Raw genomic sequence first — 25,171 nt, forward strand, 5'->3', positions numbered from 1 at the left:
CTCCTGGTTTGAAGGTTGAGTTGGGAGGACTCAATCACCATTTGAGTCAATGGGAACTATAAGGAGCCAGATCCAACAGTCAGAGTAGAATGAGGCAGAGAATGACTTCCCAGATTTAAAGGGATTTGTTGATGGAACAGTGCACCATATTATAGAGTTCCTGTGTGCAGGCTCTGTGTGCCATCCACTATTTAGGATTTCTTCTTGGGGATGAGGAGAGCTTTTAAAATTCTTTTTGGCAATGGAAAATAACTGCAGAATTTGTCATGAAAGGATGGTAGTAAAAGAAAGATGCATAAAAAACCCCAAAGGGATAAGGGTTGCTGAAACTGTGAGGAGCTCTTCCACCTTTTTGTTTGTTTGAAAAATGCAACAACCTAACGTGTGAAAAACCTAGGAAGGTATAGATCCCCACAGAGGCACAGGACATACTTCAGTCCTTTGGAATTGCCTTTCTGAGAAATGTGTTAATTTATTTTATTTTGTCCAGAGGCAAAGAAAGGTACTGCCTGTAGCAGGTAATCCTGTAGAAATATGATCATCAAAGCATTGCTTATGCTGATTCCTGCTGAGAAATTACAGGGGAAATAGGCTCAGGACTTGCCTAAGTGAGTTTTGCTACTGAAACACATTTAGATGGAAGTGTGGGTCTCCTAAGATGCAATCAGTTTGCCTTCTGGTGTCATGGTTATGTTTGCAGCAGGTTTATAGCTTTGCAATTGCTATATCTGTTAGGGAACAGATATAAAAGGCATTGCACTGTAATTTGAAGGAACACTTAAGACTCCTGGGGTAAAATCTGGTTTTGGTTGCTAAGTCAAATTTTTAGTAGTACTGTTGAGTAAATTTTATATTTAAATTCTGATTCATTATTTAAAAAAATTAAAATAATAAATATTCTCTGCAAATAGAGTGTGACTACTGGTATATTATTCTAAAAGTAACAAAGCATTGTATGTTTCCTAGTCTATATTATGTTTGTTAAATTTTGAAATTGGTTCAAATTTGGGCTTTCTCCAGCAGGATGAGAAGGAGACTACATAATTTTCATCTTAGTGTAAGACTAATGTAGCAAAGAAGACACTGATTCATGTTCTAGATAGTTCTCCTAAGATTTTTCTTCTGTAAGCTGTAATCACAGAATTTCAAAAATATATACAGGAGTAAGGAGAAAGAAGACATAAGCATAACATTTATTAACTTGCATCATAAATTTTAAAGATAGAGTAATTACATCATCTAAAGAAAACAATTGCTGTTGTAGAGGAAAATAATTCCATTTAAAATGTAGCATTGTAGCAAAAATGTTAAAATGTAGCAAAATGTTAAAATGTAACAACTGTTGTAGAGGAAAATATTTCCAGAGGAAAAAATTTAAAATACTTTACACCACTTTTAAGAGTCCATATTTTATTTTACACACTCAATTTTACAAAGTTTTATGATTTATTTAAACATCTTCATGAAACTATTTTTTTCCCCCCAGTTTTCACTAGATCTATGGCCTTTGTTGAACAGTAAAAAAAAGAGAAGTATTTCAGTATGTTGTATTTTAACTTAATTATTCTGGCTTATGTTACAAGGTAGCTGCCATTTTATAGACAGCATGAATCTTGTCAGTATGCTGTTGTAATAACTGTCATCTGACTAAAGTTATATATCCTGCCATTAGTTTTGAGATGGGTTTATGAATGTCAGGTTCAGGATTTTTCAGCTGTAAACACCTTGGGAGGAAGGGGGTTGTCTTTGCTTTTCTGACTCAGACAACATCAGGAGCTCATATTCCACAGAAGTGACTGGACCAAAACTAGACCCAGAGTTGTGTCAGAACTTTATTTATCTTTATTTCCTCTACTTTTTTAAAGTTTAGGCTTTGTTGGTTCTGGGCTTTTTTGGTGTTGGATTTTTTTTTTCCCCCTGTATATATGTTGTTAAAAAAGAAAAAGTCATAGACTGATAATTTAAAACCTTCTATTTACTCTTTCTTTTTACACCCAGCACCCTTCTCTCATTTTGAAGATTTATAAATTCTCATTGAAACATGAAAAATTACCATGTTAAAGCATGAAGAAAAGCTCCAGACATGGTTTTAGCTATCAAGATAAATCAGTTGGGTCAATGCTTATTTGTTTTTCTACTTTTTTGAAAATATGTTGGTACCTTTAAGTGTATTACTTTTTGTGTATATTTTAAAAAAACCTAAAAGGTTATGGTTAGTTCTGGTAAAAATGGAATTGTTATTCTTGTAAAGGTGGGAGCATGTCTGATCACCAAAGCATTCAGCAACATAAAAATTGAGATAATATAAATTCTAAGACTACCTTTCCTTAACCAATCTTCATTTGTCTTCTTGTTTTTTTGTTTTTTTATGAATGCAATACTTCTTACTGAGCTCTTATTTTCCCTAATCTCAATTAGATTTTTCCCATGGCAGATGAGTTATTTCATGTTTCAATGAATCTTCACTCTAGTTTCAAAGCCCATAATTTTTGGTGCATTTATTATGCAGTTTGTGGGAGAGTATTTTGTTATAAATGGGAATAAACTTTAGGCTAATAAGTATTCATTATTATGTGATTAATGCTTCAGTGAAACAAAAATGTCTTTGATGCTTTCTTTAAGAAGTGCATGGTCATTCCTTTTTGTCATCCCACTGCCACAACTGTGAAGTAGAAATTGATCCTGAGATATTTTTCTGGGAAAAAGAAACATTATTGAATAAGGGAAATCATAATTCTTTCTGGTGTTTTCTAAGAAATTAGCTTCTAGCTCAATTCAGAAAATTGGCTCTGATTTCTTCTGTTATCTTCTAAAAAAAAAGTGCCTGATTTTAATTTCAGCTATGACCTTTTAAGTTTTTGACCTTTTTTTGTTTGTTTAGTTTGTTTTGGTTTGTGGTTTTTTTTTCTTTAGTAAATCTTCAGTACTTAATCTCAGCCTAGTTCTGAGCTTTCCCTGTGGCAATGTTTTGGGCATGACTCCATCAATGGTCCTTGCTTGTAGCTCTCCCCTGTAGGTGATTTGAAGGTGGCTATATTCATTTATCCAAACAGTACTCCATAACTGCTGAAGGAGAGCTTGCAATGATGTGTTATCATACGGCAAGGACATAATATTTGCCCCATGGCTGTGCCAACCAGGAGAAGCTACAAAAAGGAATTAGTCCAGGCCTAGCTCCTTTCACCCCTCTCAATCTCTTTTTGCTGCCTGCATTGCTGTGACTGCACCTAGAGACATTATTACTCCTGAGATAACCAGATCAGAAACAGCACAATATGGCATCATCCTCTTCCAAGCCATTTTTATTCCTTCTCCTCTTGTTTAAAAACACCAATGCCTGGCCAATGAGAAGGTGCATTTCATATGTTGGCTACTCTGGGTTATGGAAAGGAAAGTGTGTTACTCATTCTCTTATTGTGTTATGAATATCAAAATATGATTCTAAAAAAATTTGTTCATATTTCACATTCTTTCCCTGTAGGGTTAAACAGAACCATGTTTTATTCCTGCCCTTAATACAGGGGTACAAGTAGTGTAGCTCTCCAGAGCTTTTTTCTGATTGCAATTTCAAACCCAAACTCTTACTAATATGTGAAGGTATTGTTCAGAAAACCTCTGAAGGAAAATCCATACTTCATTTAAGCCTCCCTTTCATCTGGACTAGTCAGAGCACTGAGAGCATGAAGGTGCCACTGGGAAAAAGACAGGTAGCCTTGAGCTGGGTGGCAAGTGATTCGTTAGCATTGCTAAGGAGGCAGCTCTGTGTAGGGTGCAGTGTTCTCACTGAAAATGTGCTCCTCTGGCATGAGAGGAAGAAAGATGCAGGTTAAGGCTGGAACAAATTTTCAGTTGTGGTTTCTGAAGAAAGGCAAAGCACGGGACTCCTGTGCTCATGATGTGCAGCACAACAGGCACAGGCCGGCTGTTCTCAAGGCATGAACAGCAGCAGCAATAATAACTCACAGGTATTTTCAGATCAGAATATATGGAGATAGTCATCTCATTAGCAATCAAGGAAATAATCTCCTAAACACCCATTTCAGAGGACAGTTATTGACATAGTACCACTCCATATGAAAAAAAAAATACATTTAATATCATCTTGCAGAGATGTTGTGTCAGAATTTGTAGATGTTGCTTTGATTTATTTTGTCAGGGAAGGCAGTAAAGTATTAGGAAGAATGAAGGATTAAACATAATAATGATAAATTGCTTCCTCCTATTGTGTATTTTCTGGTAGTCAACTTTTTATTTGAGATATAGTGGGGGATTTTTTAAAAATAAAATTTTAATTGCTGTCATTCAGATGTGACAAATAGAGCTAGAAACCTATAAATGTCATTGGTTCTGCCTGGCCAGTCAGCAGCCCATGTTTTCTCCAGGTGAATGGAACTAAATGTAGGGAAGAGGGTTAAATGCCTTGGGTTTTGATCAACAGGAAATATCATAAATAGCTGGATGCTATCTGGTATCTGTGGGGAAGCTTGGAACACTGTTTGAAGGAAGTGGCACATTTTTATAAACCTGTGAGGTAAAACTTTAATGGAAATTCACTTTCTCTGTCGTTGTCGAGGTGGTCACGACACAAAGCAGGGACCACAAGCAGTTTCAGATGGCAACAGTTTATTATCGAACATGGCTGACTTTTTATACACTTTTTAATTGTTTATGCTTTTTCTACCCTAACTATTGAATACAATAAATCAACATAACACCATTGGTAAAAAGTTACAGTGACTTAATTAACTTTCTAAATTTACTTCGTGCAGCTGTGAAGTTCTTATCTTTCTTCAGTCTCTCAATTCTCTTGGTCTCCTTGGTTACAACCTTAGAAAGAAATCCTTATCAGCTTCTTCTTTCTTCTCAGCTTCTTCTTGCTCCTTTAGCTAACAGGCTTGCTGTTAGCCCCTTCCACAATTCCCCCTTTTTGTTTTTAAACACAGCTGCTATGGATTTTTGCAGGACCCTTTGCAAAAATCCAAGCAGAGAGGGGAAACACAAAACAACAATCACAACCATCAACAAAATCAACATTCCCTTTCTTAATACAATCATTCTTGTCTTTCATCCATTTATAGGTGCTTTAAAATTTCTTAACTATTCCATAAAGCCGTGAACTATAACCACTCCAAAGTACTCAAAAGGAGTTGCAGGAATACTAGAACAAAGGTTCTAAAAACCTGCATTGTCTCGGTTAACCTAAACCAAAACTACACCCTTTAATTACTATGAAAACATATGAAGAGCAATGAAATACATATCCTGATTTATATATCTAAATATAGCTTTAGCTAGTGTCATCTGCACGTTCTGCTTCAGCTGCGGAACCGTCCGTCTTGTTCCTGCCTGCTCGCTCTAGATAAGGTTTGACACAGCGAGCAGGAACCCATCGAGGACCATTATCTGTCAAAACACAAGCATAACCTCTTCCCCAGGTTACTAATTCCACTGGGCCAGATCACATGCCAGTAATTAAATCTTTGACCCATACTTTAACATTTCTACAGAGATCTGGTTGCTTAGCATTTAAAGAAGAAAAATGGTAAAAAATTAAAGATAACTGTGAGTTAAGTAGGGGACGCAAGAAGTTCAACACATAAACAGCTTTATCTAATCTCACTTGAGGTGACTCCTGTTACATTTCTCTTCTATTTTCAAGAAATTCTCCAGTTCTCTTTCAGGCAATTTATTGAACACATCTAATAGCTTAGGCATTGGCTGACAACCTGATGTAGTTCTTAGCTCTGTGTACTCTAATATTTGAATTTTATTAGTCAGGGTGTCAGGAGGCTGCTGCCAGAGCTTTTGATGAAGACATCTGGATTTATGCTTTTTTTTTTTTTTGAGACTCCATGTCCTGAGTTGCCAGGGTGTGCAGCCAGTCAGAATTTTGGTCTGTCCATTCAGCATTTTCTTGTGAACCATGTTCTAGTCAGTAGTGAAGCCAAAGGCTCTGAAGGATAAGGGAGAAATGTGTCCACCTTAGAAATGTTGACATTTTAAATTTGCATGTATGTGTATGAAATTATTTAATATTATAATTGCATGTTATTAACAATTGACATTATAATTATAGAAGCATAGCATTGGTTTGGAAGGGACCCTTAATGGTCATCTAGTCCAGCCCCCTTGCAATGAGCAGTGAATCCTTCCACAGATCAGGTTTCTCAGAGCACATCCAACCTGACTTTGAATGTTTCCAGTAATGAGGTATCCACCACATCTTTGTGCAAGCTATTCCAGTATTTCACTGCCTTTATATAAAAAAGACTTCCTTTATCTAGTCAAAATTTGCTTTCTCTTAGTTTGAAACCACTACTCCTTGTCCTATGGCTACAGGCCTTATCCAGCTACAGTTTAATAAACTGCCATTCCTTAGTGTGTTCAAGAACATAATTGATACTATTTACTAAGTTTGGTTTAAAAGTCATTTAGAACTTGGGTATTTTTACCCAAGCTAGAAGATTTTCTAATTCTTAGATTTGTTTCCTTGATTTTAAACCCAGTTGCTCTAGGCACTAACTTCTGTGTTTTGCTTTCTGAAAACATTCAAGCAATGAAATTTTGCTTACATCAGTGCTCCTTGTAAACAAATTTTAAGTTTCCACACTTTAGTATGCACACTGGGAGTGGAACTGTACACAGTGCTGTGGCATTACTTGACACAGAGATAGAAGCAAGTTCCCAAAACCCCCAACCAGAACCTGTCACAGAAGCAATTAAATATGCCATTCTTACCTAGGAAGGTACAGGAAGATGCAATATCTTTGTGTGAATGTGATGAGAGAAAATTGCATTTAAGCTCTGGTCCCAGCCAATAAATCTTACAGCTGCCTAACTTTTCTTGGAATGATGCCGCAGGCAAAGCATACAAGTATCCCAGGGGAAAAAAAAAAAAAAAAAAAAAAAGTCCCTTAATGTTTTCAAGAGTCCCTTTATCTATTGCTTCACCATAAATTCCAAGTCCTTTCACACAGAGACTCAGAGCCTTAGGGCTTTTTGTAAAGTTCTAGTGACTGTGTTACACTTATTCCGTAGAGCAAAAAGAAACTATATCTTGTCATATCTTCCCATTCACATCACACATTTTAAAGATCAAGTATTCCAATACTCACAGCAAATGAGTCACTCTCAATCCACAGTGTGCTTAAAAATTAAGAGACATTTTGATGTACTCACATAATACATTCAGTTGAACAGTACTTTCTATGAAGTGATAAACGGTGACAAAACTAAGCTACTTCATTAAAGACTTATATTTTCATAACTGTTTTTCTGCCTTTGGTTTAACTCAGGTTGTGCCTTAGCCATCACTAATGAAATGGTTTTTTTGTTTTTTCATTCTGGTTTAGTAGGCATATGTAGACCTCTGTTTGAGCAACCATCTTTGGAAAAGATTATACAAGACATGTGCAGGTGTAGAGAGAACCTGCAGATTTGGTATTATTCAATACTGCTGAAGGGTCTAGCTGTAAAACTACACACATGATTTAGGACCCAGAGCATTTCTTTTTCTACTTGCGATGGGGAAGGGAGTTTATGGCATTCCTTCCCTTTCCCCTCTCCCCAGTTTTCTGTCTGTTTTCTGGAGTGAATGCCAATTTAGGCTCGTGGCCAGAACTGTTCCTGGAAGTCAAGAGCTGACTTCTGTTCCTATCAGAAGTTCTCATATGACAGTTTCTCAGTGGTTTTCAAAAGGATGGTTTTTTTCACTGATGATATAGCCCCATTTTGCCAGCCAGAGAAGAAGCAGAAGAATGGTGCTTTTACTCAAGTCTGTTGAATTGGGAAGTGTTGACAGACATGGAGACAGTTTCAGGAATATATTGATGGCAACAACTATTGTTACTCCAACTGTGCATATATTAAAGTCAGGGATAAGCCTGAAATGGTTTTGAAGAAGCTTTGTGCCTGCATCAAGGAAGCATCTTTTCTGAGCTTTTGTTCCTGTTGTGAGAAGATGTGAGTGGGACCTTATGGGAAAGGGCAGTTAATGTTCCTTGACAGGAAACCTGTGTGCACCATGGTGTTGAAACATCTTTCTCTTCCAGGTTTTCCCAATTAAACCTAAAGTGCCTTTGGGTAACTACACAAAGAAAAAAAAAAATGCATGGAGTTTTAAGCTAAAATTATGAAAGCAGGCAAAAGAATAAAAAGAGAAGTTTAACGGTGAGTCCTCTGTCTCACTCCAAGCAGACAAGCACAGTGACAGTGATGGCCTTGGCATTCTGGCCAGGTTTGACTTCACTACAAATTTGAGTACTTGCTGTTTTCTAAAGGACAGATATCAGGAATTGCTGAGTATCTGGATGAGAGGAAGGCACTAAAACTTTTCAGGTGCCACTGCTCTTGCTAACATTTTTGAACTGCATGCTGGAGCTAGCATGCCATGTGTGTGGGAAACCTTTCTTTATGCATTCCCTGTGTTTGCTGGCTGGGATACTGTTTTGCTTGTCTTTTTGTACAATTTTCTGTCCTTTGGACCAGATCTAGTAACTCCAAAATGACTTGGGAGGATGCTGCATGCAGCAGCATCCACATGTTGCACGTCACCCCACTGAAGTGGGAGTTGATCAGATATCTGTCACTTTTAATGGAACTGGTGTTCTGTTTGTATCAACTGAACTCATATTTTTCTGGGAAATTTGCAAGATAAATACTTTCTGGTGATAATAAGGTTGTTAAATTCTGCATTTTTTGCATAAAAATGGTCAGTAATGTAAAATACTTTGAATCAAGTAGTGTAATAGCATGTTTTGTAATCTTAGTAAATATGCCTAAATTATTAGTTTAAAAAAAAATTAACTGCTCAGGGAACATGCATTCACACAACACCTTGTTTCCATGCAGTATCTGGTTTAATAATTCACCTTTTGTAATTGTTTTAACTAAAACTTGAGCTATTTTATATACGTTGTTGATATAATCAAAATCTCAGCTATTGTACTGATACAATACAAAATTGATTGCACTCTGATATTATGCAAAACAGTGTTAAAAATGAAGCCTGGCAGGCAAAGTGATCCTTGGCAGCTGCCACCCTGCTCTCTGGTGCCATTCAGTGTCCCAGATACGCTGGAAGTTTGACAAGATGCAGGAGGGAGGGTTTAATTAGGCCACAGTTTTACTAATTCAACTAATCTGTGAGTTATGCATCAATCACCCCATGACAATGCAGAGAGTCACTTCTTCCTCTGTCACTCCTGTCTGTTTGGAAAGTGCTCATGGTCTCATGTGGCTCCAGGCCACCACAGGTGTGGGGTTGGGAGGGCTGAGGCTATGGGACTCCCCAATTCCTGTCTGCCTGAGAACTGACTCTTCAAGGGTCTCACCTTCTCATAAATCTGCTTTCAGCTCTAGCTGGGGGAGAAAAGGTTCTTGCTGAAGTGGCTGCTAAGTTACTGTTGTGTGCTCTTTTAACCAGAGCCTATAGGGCAACTCAAATAATTCACTGTTCTGTGACTCTTCTGTGGATTAAAAAAAAAATAAAATATGCAGTGTCTCCTTCAAACTTTTCATAGAAAAGGACGCTCATTGAAAAATGGACATTCAAGGTCTCTGTGCTGAAGTTGAGAAGGTTATTGAGCGCTAACAGCTGTGAATGGTGAATTCAACTTCTATTTCACGTTTAGATTTTTATCTCAAATCCCATATAAAAACAAACATACACACACAACAATCCCCTGAACCCGTGACTACAAGTGCTTTTTTGTGTATACATTTATTTCCAGAGAAACCAAACTGGCTTAGTCCAATTTGTCCTTCTACATTTTATGCTTAATATAACAAAAGAGTAGACATCCAGTCTTAAACGTCCAAAGCTAAAACAGATTATTCAATGACAGGGCTAGAAACAATGGAGTGTGTTATTTCTGCTGATAAGGGAGGGTAGGAAAGGTGCAAGCTGTTTTCCTTTGTGGCCCCCACTGTCAACTTGCATTGTGGCAAGAGCCCTGGACACCTCAGGGAGAACTCTCCTTTCTAAGTCTGCTATGAAGTGGAAGGCAGCCACCATGGATTTTATTTTGTTTTAATTTAGAATCTATATGAAAACATCTTCTAATGTTGCTGTGTAGCTTCATTTCCTATTATGGGAAGAAGAAAATATGAAGATTTTAATATTCTGAGCTCTCATTATGGTATTTATCCCAGGAAGGGGAGAAGGTGTTCCAAAGTCAACCGCTGACATGCACAGAAATCCAGACAACAGGAACCCAAGACTCTTCAGCCAGGTTTGTTCACCGAGTATTAAAGAATTTGCTTTCTGCATCCTATATTTTTGAGGGTTTTGGGAACATTTGACTGATTAAAAGGTTTGGATAAGTTTTCTCTGTTTGAGGTGTTTGCTTTGTTATTTGAGGGAATGACTAGGGTTTTTCTGAAACAGTTACTGGTATTTAAAGAACATGTGTCACAGAGCTGCCTGGGATTTTAACTTAAAGCCTCAACTGAAAAGCAAACCTTAGAAGTGTTGCCTGTTGAGAACTCTTAAGTTGCCATCTTTGGAGATTTTGCATTTGTGTTAGCAGTTGCAGTCTCATTAGCAATATTAATCTGGTTTTAATATTAATGCAACCCAAACAATATAAGTAATTAATTCAGGAAAAATTATCAAAGAAAAAATAAGTTTGAGCTATTACAGGAACTGGGAATATGGCAGCATTTGCTTTAATTAATTTTGTTATATATAGCTGTCGTATGCATGTTGCCAGCTGGTTAATGATCCATCAGAAAACCAATACAGTGAATTGGAAATACCACTAAAGCAGAATATATCTGCATTAGCAGTAGAAGTAACCAATAGAACACATTTCAAAGCATGTGATCTCCAAAACATTTATTGACCAACTGCTATTGAACTAGTTCCCTAATTTATCTTGTGTGACAATCATCTGCATTTGGTGAAAATTGAGAGAAACATGGAATGCTTTGCTGGAAAGCTATACCAGATGAGAGTGCTGATGAAGTCAAAACCACAGCGAGCTGAGTACTAGCCCATGGGCTGCACAGAAGGGCAGGCTGTAAGGTGTGTGCTAGATCTGGGTGGTTTGGTTTTGTTTTGAAGTTAATTAATGTTGACATTTTTTTTAATTACTGATACATCTGTTATACATCATTTTATACATGGACTGCAACTGTAGAAAGAATGAACAAATTAAGGTGCTTAAGTCAGTAATTATTTCAAGCACAGTACTGCTGAACTATGTATTTTTCTGAATAAGTCAAAGTGTAAATGGAAGAAAGTTAAAACTGTGTATCTCACATCAGTCTGATTTAAAATGAGCTGTAAAAGAACAAAATACATGTTTTATGTAATTAGCATGAACTTCATGTCACTGTTCAGTTTTGTGCTAACAGAACATACAAGCCTTGCTTAAAGAGGAAGATTAGCAGCATTTGCTGAAGAGTTCAAAGTCACTAATTCTCTGAGTGTTAAATAGGGAAACTGTATGTTTCTGCTTCCTGATGTGTGTTAAATATTTGGAGAATGAGTTAACCAGATTTATTTTTTCTTGCTAGAACCTACTATTTTAAATTCAGTGTCACTGAAATACATATGCTATGTGAGAACCAAATGTAGACTGTGTGTTGGCTTATCTGTAGACTTAAGCAGAGGTTGACATTAAAAATCCTCAATACTTACTGCATGTGAGAGATTATATTATCCACATTTGCAGCAGTGTTCAGATGACTATATCACACAGCAATATTCAGAATTAATGTAGAGTATCCACTTTTTAGTGTGCCGTGCTCTGCATCTCAGAGAACTGTTTCTGTAGCATTTTTTGTGAATAACTTTTTAATGTCCTGTAATATGAAATCCTCTTCTTGCTAAGGCAATCACTGCTTATTATTGTTGTAAGTACATCTGTAATAAAATTTTGAAAAATAATTACTATAAACATGATCAATCTTGTTTCAAAAGGTTGATCATGAGTTCTCCTAACACATTTTGATATCAGTGTGTTTTGAGCTTTCATCTTATGACAAATGCCTAAACCTAGCTGAATTTCATATACCTGAGATTCAGTTAAAAAACCAAAGGTGACTTCTGCACAAAAATGAAGGGATAAACTATGGTGCAGGGGATTAAAATATTTTAAACTCCTGAAAGTTTCAGCTCCTGGGATGTCCGTCAGTTTCCTGGCTGGATGACTTGAGACATACACATGTCAAACTTCTCTCTGGCCAACACCATGGTCCTGTCTGCATGATAAGGACTCTGAACCTCTCCATGGGAAAGGGCTTGTAAGCCTCCATGTGGAGAGGCTGGTGGCACTGGCCTTTTGGTTTACAGAGACACGTCTTTTATGTATTTTTAATTTTCAGTGTTTCGTACACTTGTCTGTAGTAATTTTTTTAAAATCTTGAGCAGTCAAAGCTACATTTGCTGAAATTGTCAGAAGTTATCCTCTCCAAAGGATTGAAATATTGCCATAAAAATAAAAGTACTGATGTGTCTAACTATATTGGAAAGTGACTGTTTATGCACAGATTACTCTTATACATCAGAAATCCTATAATTGAAAGGTAGTTAATATAGAATGATTAACAGTAAGAAATAATAATTCCTGTCTGTGTTATCCAAACAAACTTCCCAGTGCTTTTATTGGAGGCGTTTATGAATCTAAACATGCACAGTATATCATTAACGTGTTTTCTTGCATGATTGATCGATTGAATTAGTTGTTCACTGGGAGAGGCATGAAGTACCCAAGTATAATGGGAGGCAGGGAAAAAGGGAAGAGAAATTGACTTTCTTCAGGAGATATATTAGCAAAACAAATGAACAATTTTTGCTAAGCAAAATCAGCATTCATTTCTGCATACTGGAGAGAGTGCATTATGTAGAGCATCATGTAGAGCTGAAGGTCAAGGCCAATCTGCTTGCTTCCTATATTTCAGTGATCCATTATTTACTCTTGCTTGGTCAGAGTCACTGGTGCTTTCAAAGAGGAAAACAAAACAAAAACAAAAGCAAAAACAAACAAAAAAAACCCCCAAACAAACAAACAAAAAAATTGCATCAAGAAGAGGCTCTACAAGGTACCTTAGTTGTCACTGTCATGTGCACACACCACCACAGTAAAACTCAAGCACCCTGAGTGCACCAATCAGTCCCTCTAGTAGCACTGAAACAATTAAAACAAATAGATATGTCATTGCCATAAGCTGTAGATGGAATAGGAAGAGAGTTGTCACCCAAATAGGCTGGAATTTCTTTGCCTACTGAGTTTTCAGTACTTTAAAAAGCAGAATACCACTTGATGAGTGTTTTTCCACTTGTCATTTATTTCTGCTTTTTACAAACTGAGGACAGTTCTGTATAAGACAAAAAATTATGTATTTGTGTTATTGTAGATTCTGGGAGTGCAACCCATGGAGCTTTCTCTCTAAAGCAATTCATTCCATATGGGTGGGTTGCTATAATTATATCTATGCAGATGCTGAATCCACTTACAATATGCAGAAACCACGGCTGTTGTTTTTGCAGAAAAATGCAGAAAAAGCTAGAAACAAAAGCCAGCTATTAATCTGGCCTATTAGTATGTGGACAGAATGACTGATACTGGTTTCTCCTCCCAGATTCTCCATTTGTCTCTGGGCTGTTTTTCTATACAGCTAGTGCACACAAAAGATACAAACACTGATGTATTGCAGTTTCCTTCTTCTCCAAAAAAGATAATTTAAAATATTTTGGGGTGTTTTTTGTGGGACTTTTTGTTTGTTTGTTTGGGTTTTGGTTTTTTTTTGTTTGTTTGTTTTTTGTTTTTTTGTTCTGGTTTGGTTGGTTGGTTGTTTTGTTTTGTTGAGGTTTTTTTTCACCAGAACAAAAATGGCTACTCCCTATAGACCTGATGTGTCTGGGAATGTCTGCATGGCTGAACTGTATCTCATCCACTGTGTGCTGTGTTGCAGGGCAGTAATACTGAATGGCAAACCAGAGTGAGTTCTTCCTGTAATGCTATGCTTATTTGTTTGGAAATACTTTTCATCATTATCTCATGTCCCCCTTTTCCTTTTTGTAGTTCTAGGTATCTGGGTGGGATATATATTTTGCCACACCAGATGCTCCCATTCTCTTTTCATTATTGTATGTCTTACAATCATATTAAATATTTCATGGATATTTTAATCTATAATCTTGCACATTTTAAAATCTATTGAATTAGAGATTAAGCCTGTGTTGAGTTTTGGGTACTTTAGATTTTCCCTGCAAATACAAGCTATATGATCTATGTGCTCTAACTCATCTCTCGTGAAATACCATGTAAATTCCTCTTGCTGTGTCTATGATTTAGAAATCGTAATGCAGCTAGAGGTGTGAAATATTAAGCATATCCTTTTATGTACTTGGAATTGATGGCGACTTCAAAGTCAGTCCTCATTCATTGCCTGGTTTGTTTCACTTCAGCAATGACTTGAACTGTGAACAAGAAGGAGCCGACAGTATTTTCAGATAGGCACTTTATAGTTGTGCACTTTGCAACTATATGATAGGACTATCTCTGTTGCCTTGAATGCAAAATTAGCTTGTTGATACGTGCTGCTACAGACAGAGGAACAGATGTAGTAATTCTACTTTATTTACATGAAATCTCTAAAAAGGCATTTTCTGGCAGCATGCTAGGAATAAATACAGTATCACATATAGAAACGGCACCATGCTATGTTAGCTCCTTCAGGTGTCAGCTGTGCCATTTGGATGTGGGCGAGAGCAGGGAGTCAGATCCCTCCCAGAAGGGATGGGAGCTCTCTCACATTCAGCAACCCAGCAGCAACCTGCACCTCTGCCCAGGGTCCCTGCTGAGTGCTGAGCAGGAGGCACCCACTGGTAACACCCCTGTGGGAGTCCTAGAGGAAGGTATCAGATGTTCTGATTTTTTTATTTCTACTTGTTTTTCAAAATAAGAAACCCTCTTACCTTGTTTCCTGATTTGTTTTTGAGGTTTAGGTTTTTTGGTTTGGATTTTGTTTGTTTTGGGGTTGGTTTGGGTTTTTTTGTTCTTTTTTTTGGTGTGGGGGGGTTGTTTTGGTTTTGGGTTTTTTTTTTTTTTTTTTTTGGGTTTTATTTTTTGCTTTGGTTTGGTTCTTGTTTATTTGGTTTCCCCATCCACCTGCCCTCCTCACCATTTACTTTCTGTGACTTGGATCTCTCCTGAGCTCATGTTTTCAGGCTTGTTTTTTCACAGCCAAGACCCTGAGGAACTTTACTGAGATTCAGAACTTGTGGGGGAGGAAGGGGCTATCAGGGTGGGGAGGGATTGCAAACCACAAAAAAGTTCAGCACATATAATCTGACTAAAGAAATGAGGTTTAAGTAAAACCCTATGAGTGTTTTGAGCTGGGAGTATGAGAACTGGTGAGTGATAATGAGCTGGCAGCTGTCGCAAGGGAAAGCTTTCCTGGGGGACTCTGCCTTTTTCCCTGTTCCTCCCTCCTCCTTTGCCATTGTACAAAAGCTGAGGAAGGAGGTATTACTCCAGTGATAGTCCTTGCTCTCCCCTCACTACTTCACCTAACTATCAGGTTTCAGCCAGGCTGTTGACTGTATTGAATTGTCCCTTTTTTCTCTCACAGGCATTCAAACTTTACCACCATGAGGTTGGGGTTGTTTATTCAGCTTATGAGCAACCAGACACATTAAAGATGAAATGCCTTGACTCTGAACTGCAGGCAGAAGTGGTGGGAGGAGACACAGCTAATTTGACTTGGAGGATGATTGATGTGTAGATGTCAATTTCTATTAATATTCTTTTGAAATCACTGACGCAAGCGTGTTTTTCCCCCACTCAACAGAAAATATAAATAGAAAGACAACAAAACAACCCTATCCCTTTAATTCATAATACAGAAGCAGTTAAGCAAACTCTGTCATTTGAAAGTGTCCTCCACAGGCTGGCAAAAAGCAGCTTATGGTGGTGTTCTTACCACTTTAAGAATATCAAGATGCTGTGACAGAGCTATCCACTTACTGTTAAAATGTATAAAGAACAAAAAGTAAGTGTCACCTACAAATAGGCTTAGATAAATTGCTTAAAAATGTACAGCTCCCTCATTAGACAGCCATTCATTGCATGAAAAGAACTAAATGCATTTGTCGAGGTGTAGCTATAAAAGCCATGTTCAAAATGAAACAGAGTTGAGAGCCTGAACGCACAGCACTGTTATTCAGAAGTAGCTTTCGAGCAGAGAGTTTCAACGGGAAGGTGCTGTTTGGTTGGACACAAATCAGCAAACGTTTAGCTGAAGCTGAATAATTCAAGCGTGCACGAAGAGCTTTCTGAAGAGAAAAAAACCGCAAGAATATAAAAAAGAGAAAATCTTCAAACATTTGCATCAGCCTTGGAGGACAATACAAGCAGCAGGATTTGAAACAGATTTACAGATGCACTCTCTTTAGGCAGGGAGAGTGCTCATTAAATGCAAGATGCTTCTGTGGCTCGTGGGCTTGCACGGAGGTAGAGGTTTGCAAGACTGACGTATCAGATAAAGTCAGAGTGGTTACCACACCGACGGTGTAGCAGCTGCATAATAAATGATGGAGAGAATCATGTTAGGCATGCCCACCTAAGCTAACTTGAATCATGCGAGAGGGGAGCTGCTGGAATTCAAATAGACTTTCTGGTTCCCAGCAGTCGGCAGTAATAGAATGCTTTCAGGAAGATGACAGATGCAGGGGAAAGATGCTGTTTTGCACTATCTTGATTTGTTACGGCAGCCAACTTATTGGCATGATGGAGTGACAAGAAAAGCAGCTGGCATGGAAGGTAGGATTATCAAAGCTATTGCATCATTATGAATGTAATTAGAAACTGACCATGACAAAGCATATGCTAGAATGAGCTGTCACTGATGATGACAGAGGATTTGTTGCTGAGGTCTTGAAACTCTGAAAACAAAATTCCTCGTGCAAAATGGATTTTGCAGTTTCATTTATGCTCGTGTTACTCTTTCTTTCCTGCTTGCCTGCAAGCTCGGGGAATTGCTTGCTTGAAAGAGAGTGTTCTGTTAGGATGAGACTGAAGAATAAAGTATTTTCTAAGTCTCGCAAACCTCAGGTAGATAGAAACAAACAAATGTGAAACAAGACTGGGAAAAGCTCCCTCTGATTCACTAGCAAGCTCTGATTGATATATTGGCATATTGTGGAATTCCAAGGAAATGAAGATGCATGTACTGAATGCTCTGGTATAATGAAAGGATATTATTGCATGTCTGTGCTTTACAGTTAGTTTTTACGACAGGTTTTATTCCCCATCAGTTTTTAGCTCTTGACATTTATCCGGTTGTTCAGAATTATATAAAGAAAATACATCAATATCTCCTGCAGGGTTTCTCAACAACTCCAGCATCTGTTTCAGCTATTGAACTGTATTCACGTTTTGCCAACTTGATGCCTACCCAGCTGGTCTGTCATATCTCGCTTGATTACTGTTCTTAATTTCTCTGTATCAACTTGTTTCAGACAGGATTCTGAAAGCTGTTAATGAGAAATGACAGTAACTGCTTAACTGCTGAGAACTTGAGTATTCTCTTATTTTTGAAATATTAGAGAGCATTTCTGTGTGCATTTTATTAAATTCATGTTCTGTGCTGCACTGTGAGGTTTTCATATAATAATTGAATTTAGATGTGAATACTATAGATGAGTCACAAACATAACTTTTAACTGAATATTTTGAGAAAGTTTGAGAAAATTTACAGGTGTTTTCTTTGGTGTAGGTATTGTCTTATTATATGATCCTTCCTCCTGTCTACCTCTCCCCCCACAACATATATATTCTCCCTCTCTGTCACGGTGAACAGTCATTAAGTGTATATTGTACATATTGAAATATATTTTATCACCACTAGGGTGAAACGGCTTAGCAGCTCCAAACAGGTGATAGGAACAGGTTTAAAACAGACGTCAGCTCTATCAGAGTTGATCACTCTCGATCACACAAGTGAAAGTAGTGCCTTGTAAATATAAGGCATTCTTTCTTCCTATTCGAAGGTTCAACAACCACTCAAACACTGCTTGATAGCTCACAGGCTATGATTATGTTAAATTACTTGGATTATTTTGCTTTATAAAATGCATTCTTCTATGTAAACTCCATTCTTCATTAGATTTATAGGTTTTTTTCACAGGTGATAATCAAGAAATCTCTCGTCAAACTGGATATTCACTTTTCTGACTTTATCTTAAATTACTTTGTTGGCTGTACTCTGTGTTGTCTTGTCAACAGGGTTCAGGCTATTAAACACTAAATGTTGCTGAGTAAAACTAACAGTTTTAGGAAAATAGATGTTTCTAGATATACAGCAGTGAACCAGCCTTTGGAAAGTTTGAATGTAAGAATCAGTAAAACTAATAGCTAATGTTATTTAGCTTGAGCATTTCCCTATTTTGATCATCTACAAGAGACATTTTAAATTATTTTGTAACTGCCGGGAGGGGAGATGTACTCATTAACAGAGAAGATCACCGTGGGGTATGAATAGCCAGAAATAGTTCTGTAGTTTTGATGACAATAAAATGTTATTCTATTTTATAGAAGTTCAATTGAATTTAACAATACTTTCTCATTGTTGATCACAGTGAAACCATAGAGAGAGTAAGCCCTATAAACAGCTTAAGTCCCATTCTCCTTTTCAGGGTATTAGTAAAAATGTTTTATATTGCATGTTTTATATTTACACTCCTGAAGCTGCTTAGTCTCTTCACGTCTCCAGAGTGCTGGCTGGCAATCATCATGCAGTAGTTACTTAAAATGGTCTTTTCCCTCTGATGCCAGTAATTGTAACTTCATGCTGTCTGTGGCCATCACCCAGCTGACAAGTGATTTTATAGTTTGTTTCTGTTTTCTCTCTAATATTTGGTTTTAGCTTTCTCTTTCACTGATGAATTAATAGGACACTAGGTGGAGCCAGCTGTTGATTATAAATAGATCTACAGTAATACAGGCCTGTCTAATGAGCAAGCTCTGGTATATAATGCTTATTATTACAAATAACAATTTAAAATGTTAAGAATTGAGTTGAAACTTAGTCACGAAAGTGTAGATCTGGTGATATTAGAGGAAACCATATATTCATTTTCCTTTCCTTTTATTATCTTAGAAGCTTGTAATCAAATATGAAAAATAATAATAAGGAAAGAGCATCTACATTCAATAAAGAGGACTAGGAAGCAAATGAACGGAAATAGAGAAAGAGAGAAGCAGCAATAAGAACCAGCAGCTGTTGCTACTATAGATACATGCAGATATCCAGTTGTGTATCTGTACATCCTTTGCCTGATGCACACAGATTTTCTCTCATCCTTACATTTAAATCTTCCTTCCGTTCTGTCTTCCTGAAGTAATTTACAGATCTGACATCTTTCACTTTATATTTAGATGTGGGATGCATGTTTTCAAATCTCTTCTTGGGAGGGTGTTCTAGAAGGTGTGCAAGGCACAGAGAGTTGTCACTTATATGTTGGCCAGACATAATTAAGAAAACTCTGGAAGGTTATTTTCTGACTGAGGTGGAATCTGGTTGCATGTGCTCCTTCACATAATTCTGGTTATTAATCCTAGTCAAGGATAAGGAGTCTGTAGTCCTGAGCAGTGTGACAACACAAGAAAAATACACTCACTTCCACACAGATATACAGATATGTACCTCAGGTGTGGTACATATATTAATTCAGCAAAGAAGAGATAAAAAATCAGGGTGTATGTTGATACTTGGTTACATGAACTGAAGAGGAAAAAACAGGAAATAAGAAGTGTGAGATGACAGGCAAAAACAAAGATTAAGGATGTGGGCTGGAGCAGTCTGGCAGAACAATGAGAATTCCCATCAGCCTCTGTTAAGTGAAGCTCTTGCAAGTTCAGTCAATGTCTTTTTCTTAGAGTATTAAAAGGGAATTAGGGTAGGGAGAGACTCAAGTTAGTGAGGAAAATGTGTGGAGGAGGGAAATGACAGCCGCCTAACACTCCAGGAGTAATGAAGTTTAAAAGTCTGGAGATTGACCTTTTCGGATGTTATTCATAGAAACTTATAATTTTAGTAGTGACATGAGGGTTAGAATGGTCCTGTTAATAGAAAATGAAATTGTGCATGGACCTAGTGCTTTTTGGTGGAGCCTTGCAAGAAGCAATGCTGCCCTGTCAACCCTAAGAGATCGTTTTTGTTATGAGCTCTGCAGTTTGTGCTCAACAGCAGAAGCATGGGAGGAGATCAGTTATGGTGGAGACAAAGATTATTAGTTTTACAAATAATTGAATATTTTATTGAGGCTAGGCCATGATTTTATTTTTTTTAAATTTATTGTAATGGATAGTCTTAACCAGAAACACCTTTGAAATGTGTTATGGTGTCATGTCCATATCTGCTTCTGTACATTTTCTGTCCACCAGCACCCCAGGACTAGCTTTGAATGAACTCATCCTGACATGTCCTGAATTTTCTTTCTGACAAAAGGAAGATGTGTGTAGTGTGGCAGTTCTTGGCTTTCTGCTGCTTGTAACCTGCTGCTTCAGTCAGTTTGTGGTTCCTCCTGAAGAAAGCTGAAATTTTAGTTGAGAAACACCTACAGTTTGGGGAAGTGTCTGACCATCTTGGGCAAGGGTTATGAGAAGCTGAGCCAGAAGAAAAAAGATATGCTGCTTCTCTCTGTCAGTCAAAGCTGTCCTTTTAGAAATCCACTGGAATGAGGAGAAGGGCAGGAGGAGGGGAAATAGCGCATAAGGTGGGGAATGAAAGGGCTTTGGGTTTTCCATGAGACACTCATTTGATGAATGAATGGTAATTGCCTTGCAAGAAAACCATAAGGAAAGGCACATAAGGAAGTCAAATTGTCCAAGGGATGTTAGTGAGCAGCTGGTTATGTACTGCTAGAAAACATTATACAAAGATATATTGTATCTAAGCAAAAGTATTAATAAATTAAGGCTATTATCAAAGGGGGAAATATTTTTGTCCTTCAAAACCAGAGTTCACATTTTGTAGATTTTTAATTTAGTTACTCATACTGTGTAACAGAATTAAGATTACTGACAATTTGGAGAGGGACATATTTGATAATAAAGACTAAGAGGTATCCTTTCTCTGTACCCCTTATAGAGGTTGGGAGGTTTTGGAGTTGGTTTGTTGGTTTGTTTTGTTTTGTTTTGGTTTGTTTTTTTTTACAGAATATTAAACCACATACCCCTGACATCATATATTTTATCCTCTTCCTCTACTCTGCCCTTGTGAGATCCCACCTGGGGTACTGGATCCATGTGTGGGTCTCCTAAACCAAAAAAGATACGAACCTGCTGGAGTGGGTCCAGAGGAGGGCCATGAAGATGATCAGAGGCTTGGAGCACCTTTCCTACAAGGACAGGCTGAGAGGGTTGTTCAGCCTGGAGAAGAGAAAGCTCAGGGGAGGCCACAGAGAAGCCTTCCAGTACCTAAAGGGCACTTAGAAGAAAGCTGAGGAGGAACATTTTACAAGGCTATTGAAGAGATAGGGAAAGGGAGACTAGTTTTAAGCTGAAGGAGGAAAAGTTTTGATTAAAAAGCAAGTGAGAGGGTTAAAACACAGGAACAAGTTTTCCAGAAAAGTGGTGCTTGCCCCATCCCTGGAAACATTCAAGTTGGATGGGGCTCTGAGCAATTCGATCTAGTTGAGGTTGGAATAGATGAGCTTTAAAAGGTCCCTAATAATTCAAACTATTTTATGATTTCTTAAACTGCAAGGTACCGGTGGTGTTGGATCTTTCCTGCTCTATGCCACTAGCTGCAAAATGTCTATGAGATTCACTGCAGAACTGAGGATATGAACACAGGAGCTGTTCCTTACAGAAATGTCCTGGACATGATAGACCCAGCGATGCAGTCATGAAACAGGCAGAGTTGAAATGGAGATGTGAAAGCAGAGAAATCAGGGCTTTACCAGAAATGTAAAAAGGGAAGTAATAATAGTTTTTCTTGCATCTTTTAAAATTTTTCTTTATGGTCTGAGCATCTGTGTATCAGAATCAGGATGCAAGATGCACCTGTTTATAAAAATCAGGAACTTCTGGCTGCACTGCAGTTTATTTGGCTTTTGTTATCTTTAGAATAGATCTTAGTCTTAAAAAAGGAAAATCTGAAAAGTAAATCAAGATTAGTCAAACAGGGTTTTTTTTGTTAGTATCCTCAAGTTACCCAGCATAGTGTTTTATATTATGAGGCTGTTCTTTACAAGGTCTTTCTTTCATTTATGTTTCCCTGAAGATCCTGCACGTAGCACATCCAGTTCTGTGACCTGCTTGATGATACAGAGGCTCAAGATATTGAAATGGTCAAGGACATACAGTTGGTTTTGACCAAGGCTGACAAGACTCTTTTTTTTTCTTTCTTTTTTTTTTCTATCTTTTTTTTTCCTTTATTTTTTTTTCTTTCTTTTTTTTTCCTTTGCAGTTGGTTTTCACCAAGGCCGACAAGACTCTTTTTTTTCTTTCTTTTTTTTTCCTTTCTTTTTTTTCCTTCCCCTCCATTCCCTCCTGCTCAAAATTTGCCACAACTGGGGAAAGCCAAAGATCAGAAGTTAACTCAAAATTTCAACAAAAATTGAGCTGCTTGAAACTTGTGTTTTCCTGTCTAGTCTCACTTTCACCCATTTTTATGTCATTCTAATAATTAGAAATAAAGAGTATGAGGAATTTCTTCATGGCATCAAATTTTTTTAGTATTCACTTTTGATCATTTATATTGATCTGTTTCCCTGAAACTTGAAAGCCACACTAAATAAAACCACCATATGCTGCTTTCTGTAAGCTTTCTTTTTATGACTAGCTTATTTTTTTACAGCCATTATGCAGGTCATGCTTGCTTTTGCAAAAATAAATCACAGATATTGGGAAGAAGTTAATTTTTTTTTAAATTTTTTTTTTGGTAACAATATTCCCACACTATACTCCTATTTAACACATCTTTATTTCTTATTATTACAAAATATCATTTATAATGGGAATTCCTCAGTAATTTTATAGTAATGGCCCCAAATGGTACTATCCCTTGGTGCAAAGACCACTTTTTCAAAGAGCAAGCTGAAATTTCATCAATTTTTTAAATTAAGGGTTTTGACAAAAAACAAACAAACAAACAAACAACTAAAAAAAAAATACACACAAAAAAAACCACCCCTAAACTTTTCACTTTCCAGTCCCAGGCTGGTTTCTATTCACTGTTGTTAAGGACTGCAAACAATGAAATACTCAACCTGTTGTCTTCAGTAATGATTGTAGGCCCTGAATTGTGAGAGTCAGGTTTGATAACCAGGCAGAAAAGCAAAGGTATTAAACAACTTCATGTACATGGAAAATGTTATATTTATATTTTTCTGAGTCCTAATGGAAAGAATTTTTGAAACATGGTGTTTTAGTGAAGTAGTTTTGGTGCCATTGAAATATTCAGTGACTGAAGATTGAAGTTAAGTGTATTTAGAACTTTAAGATGTTTATTGTTCAGTGTCTGTGATAACTCTCAAGCTAATAGTAAAATTACCGTATTCTCATTTCTTAGTGGCCTTGTTTTCAACTACTGAAAGGCACAAGGGATTTTTATCTTATGAATGAATTTGGTACTTAGCAAAACATTTCAAAAACAGTGAAATAAATTGTCAGCCCAGTGTGATTAAATCTGAGTCTCTTCAGATATTTCTGCAGAAGCCAAGAACAAAAAGCATCTCACAGATGTTGATAAATCCCTAATTATATTTATTCCCAGGCTGTGTTATTTTTCAAAACTTCAGAAATAATGAGGATTAGGTAAGTGATCAGTTATGCTACCTGAACCAAGAACAAACAAATCCTTAGGCAGTGAGGGTTATGAGGAGACTCTCAGGCTGTTAATTTAAGGATGTAATGAAGAAGCAAAAATTGAAAATTCTTGACATACTCTGGCACCGTATGCCAGGTAAAACCAGCACAATCAAATGCCCTCAGAGTGTGAAACATCAAATATAGTTTGCTTCCTTCAGAGAATCTATTCTTAATTTCCTGTTGAGTTTCTTTAGCAAGGTAAAAATGCTTGAAGTAATAATACCTGATTGTCTGTCAAAATACCTAATCCTACACTTTTCTCACAGGCACTGTTTGTTGAACTGTGTGGGCCTAAATGTGACTTTGAATCATCAACCCTAGACAAAGTGTTAGTGCAGATGATAAGGGCCCCATAACAGTAGGGAAGTTGTATACTGCTGAAGAGAACCAATTACGGTTATTCCTCCGGCAGCAAGCAAATGAATTTTTCCTTAATGAGTCCTTAGTGAAAATGGTATTTACTGTGATATTCTGTGTGACCTGGCTGACCCAAGAGGCAGCCCGAGCAGCTCTGTTGTAACACACAGTTTGGTATATCTGCCTAAGCCTAGAGAGCAGAACATGCATTAATTTATTATTATCTAATGGGAATGGTTTATTATCTATTTTGTGACATCAGTGTATGTGGCATGTGAGAAATCATAGAGAAAAGTGACTTTGCTCTAGGGAGTAATATGTAATTAATGTGAAGGGTCTGCATTGTATCCTGAAAACCAGGCACAGAATGATGGCTGCAAACCTTGACCAGCTGTGAAGCTGTAAATACCCTAAGCAGAAAAGGGATTGCATTTTATGGCATTCTTGATACTCACAGTTTGAGGATTTTACACTGAATGAAAACTGTGTTGTGCAGAGACGAGCCACCCATTGATGACTCTGAAATGCCATGGAAACAGAGGTACCCTTATTAGGCATTGCAGTTTGTGTGTGAGCCAAAGATAGGTATGTCATTGGGAATCCTCCACAGCCTGTACTTCAATAGAAACACTGAAACTGAGAGAGAGGGAAATGGAACATCTGCATTGAAAGAGAGAAAAAACACCCCAATCAGTTAGATGAGGGAAATGCAGTGGTGTCAATTCAGAGGACTAACTTACTCTGCTGTTGCTTTGTGCAACTTGTTGGTGTCTGCCAGGCCAGGAGATAAGTCTTTACCTGAGTGAACAACCATCTCAGAGCAGCATTATTATAATTCAGGAGAGAAAACACAATGTATTTGGTTTGTGTTGCAGCACAGTTTTCTGAGTTTAACACCTTACCCAGAAGTTGTAGAAATATGAGAAAGCACAAAGAAACTACAGAGAGGTGTGTCAGTGCTGAAATCATCAGTTTTATTTTGGTCT

The 25,171-nt window shown here is 37.3% G+C and overlaps 1 protein-coding gene across 3 annotated transcripts in view; it reads left to right on the forward strand.

The window, feature by feature from the left end:
* DMD (dystrophin) overlaps window positions 1–25,171 on the forward strand; it is a 1,159,435-nt gene that overhangs the window by 92,414 nt on the left and 1,041,850 nt on the right. Inside the window, exon 1 of one of the 3 annotated variants that reach the window (XM_039714179.1) lies at window positions 16,412–16,772. The exons of 1 other annotated variant lie outside the window; for it this stretch is intronic. In XM_039714179.1, coding sequence (XP_039570113.1) covers window positions 16,676–16,772 — 97 coding nt within the window. In that variant the 5' untranslated portion in view covers window positions 16,412–16,675. Of the gene's footprint in view, window positions 1–16,411; window positions 16,773–25,171 lie in introns of those variants that run through there. One more of the 3 variants, XM_039714182.1, reaches the window with a different exon arrangement.

The sequence above is a fragment of the Passer montanus genome, unplaced genomic scaffold, assembly GCF_014805655.1.
Source record: "Passer montanus isolate IOZ18808 unplaced genomic scaffold, ASM1480565v1 scaffold3, whole genome shotgun sequence".
Taxonomy (NCBI): Eukaryota; Metazoa; Chordata; class Aves; order Passeriformes; family Passeridae; genus Passer; species Passer montanus.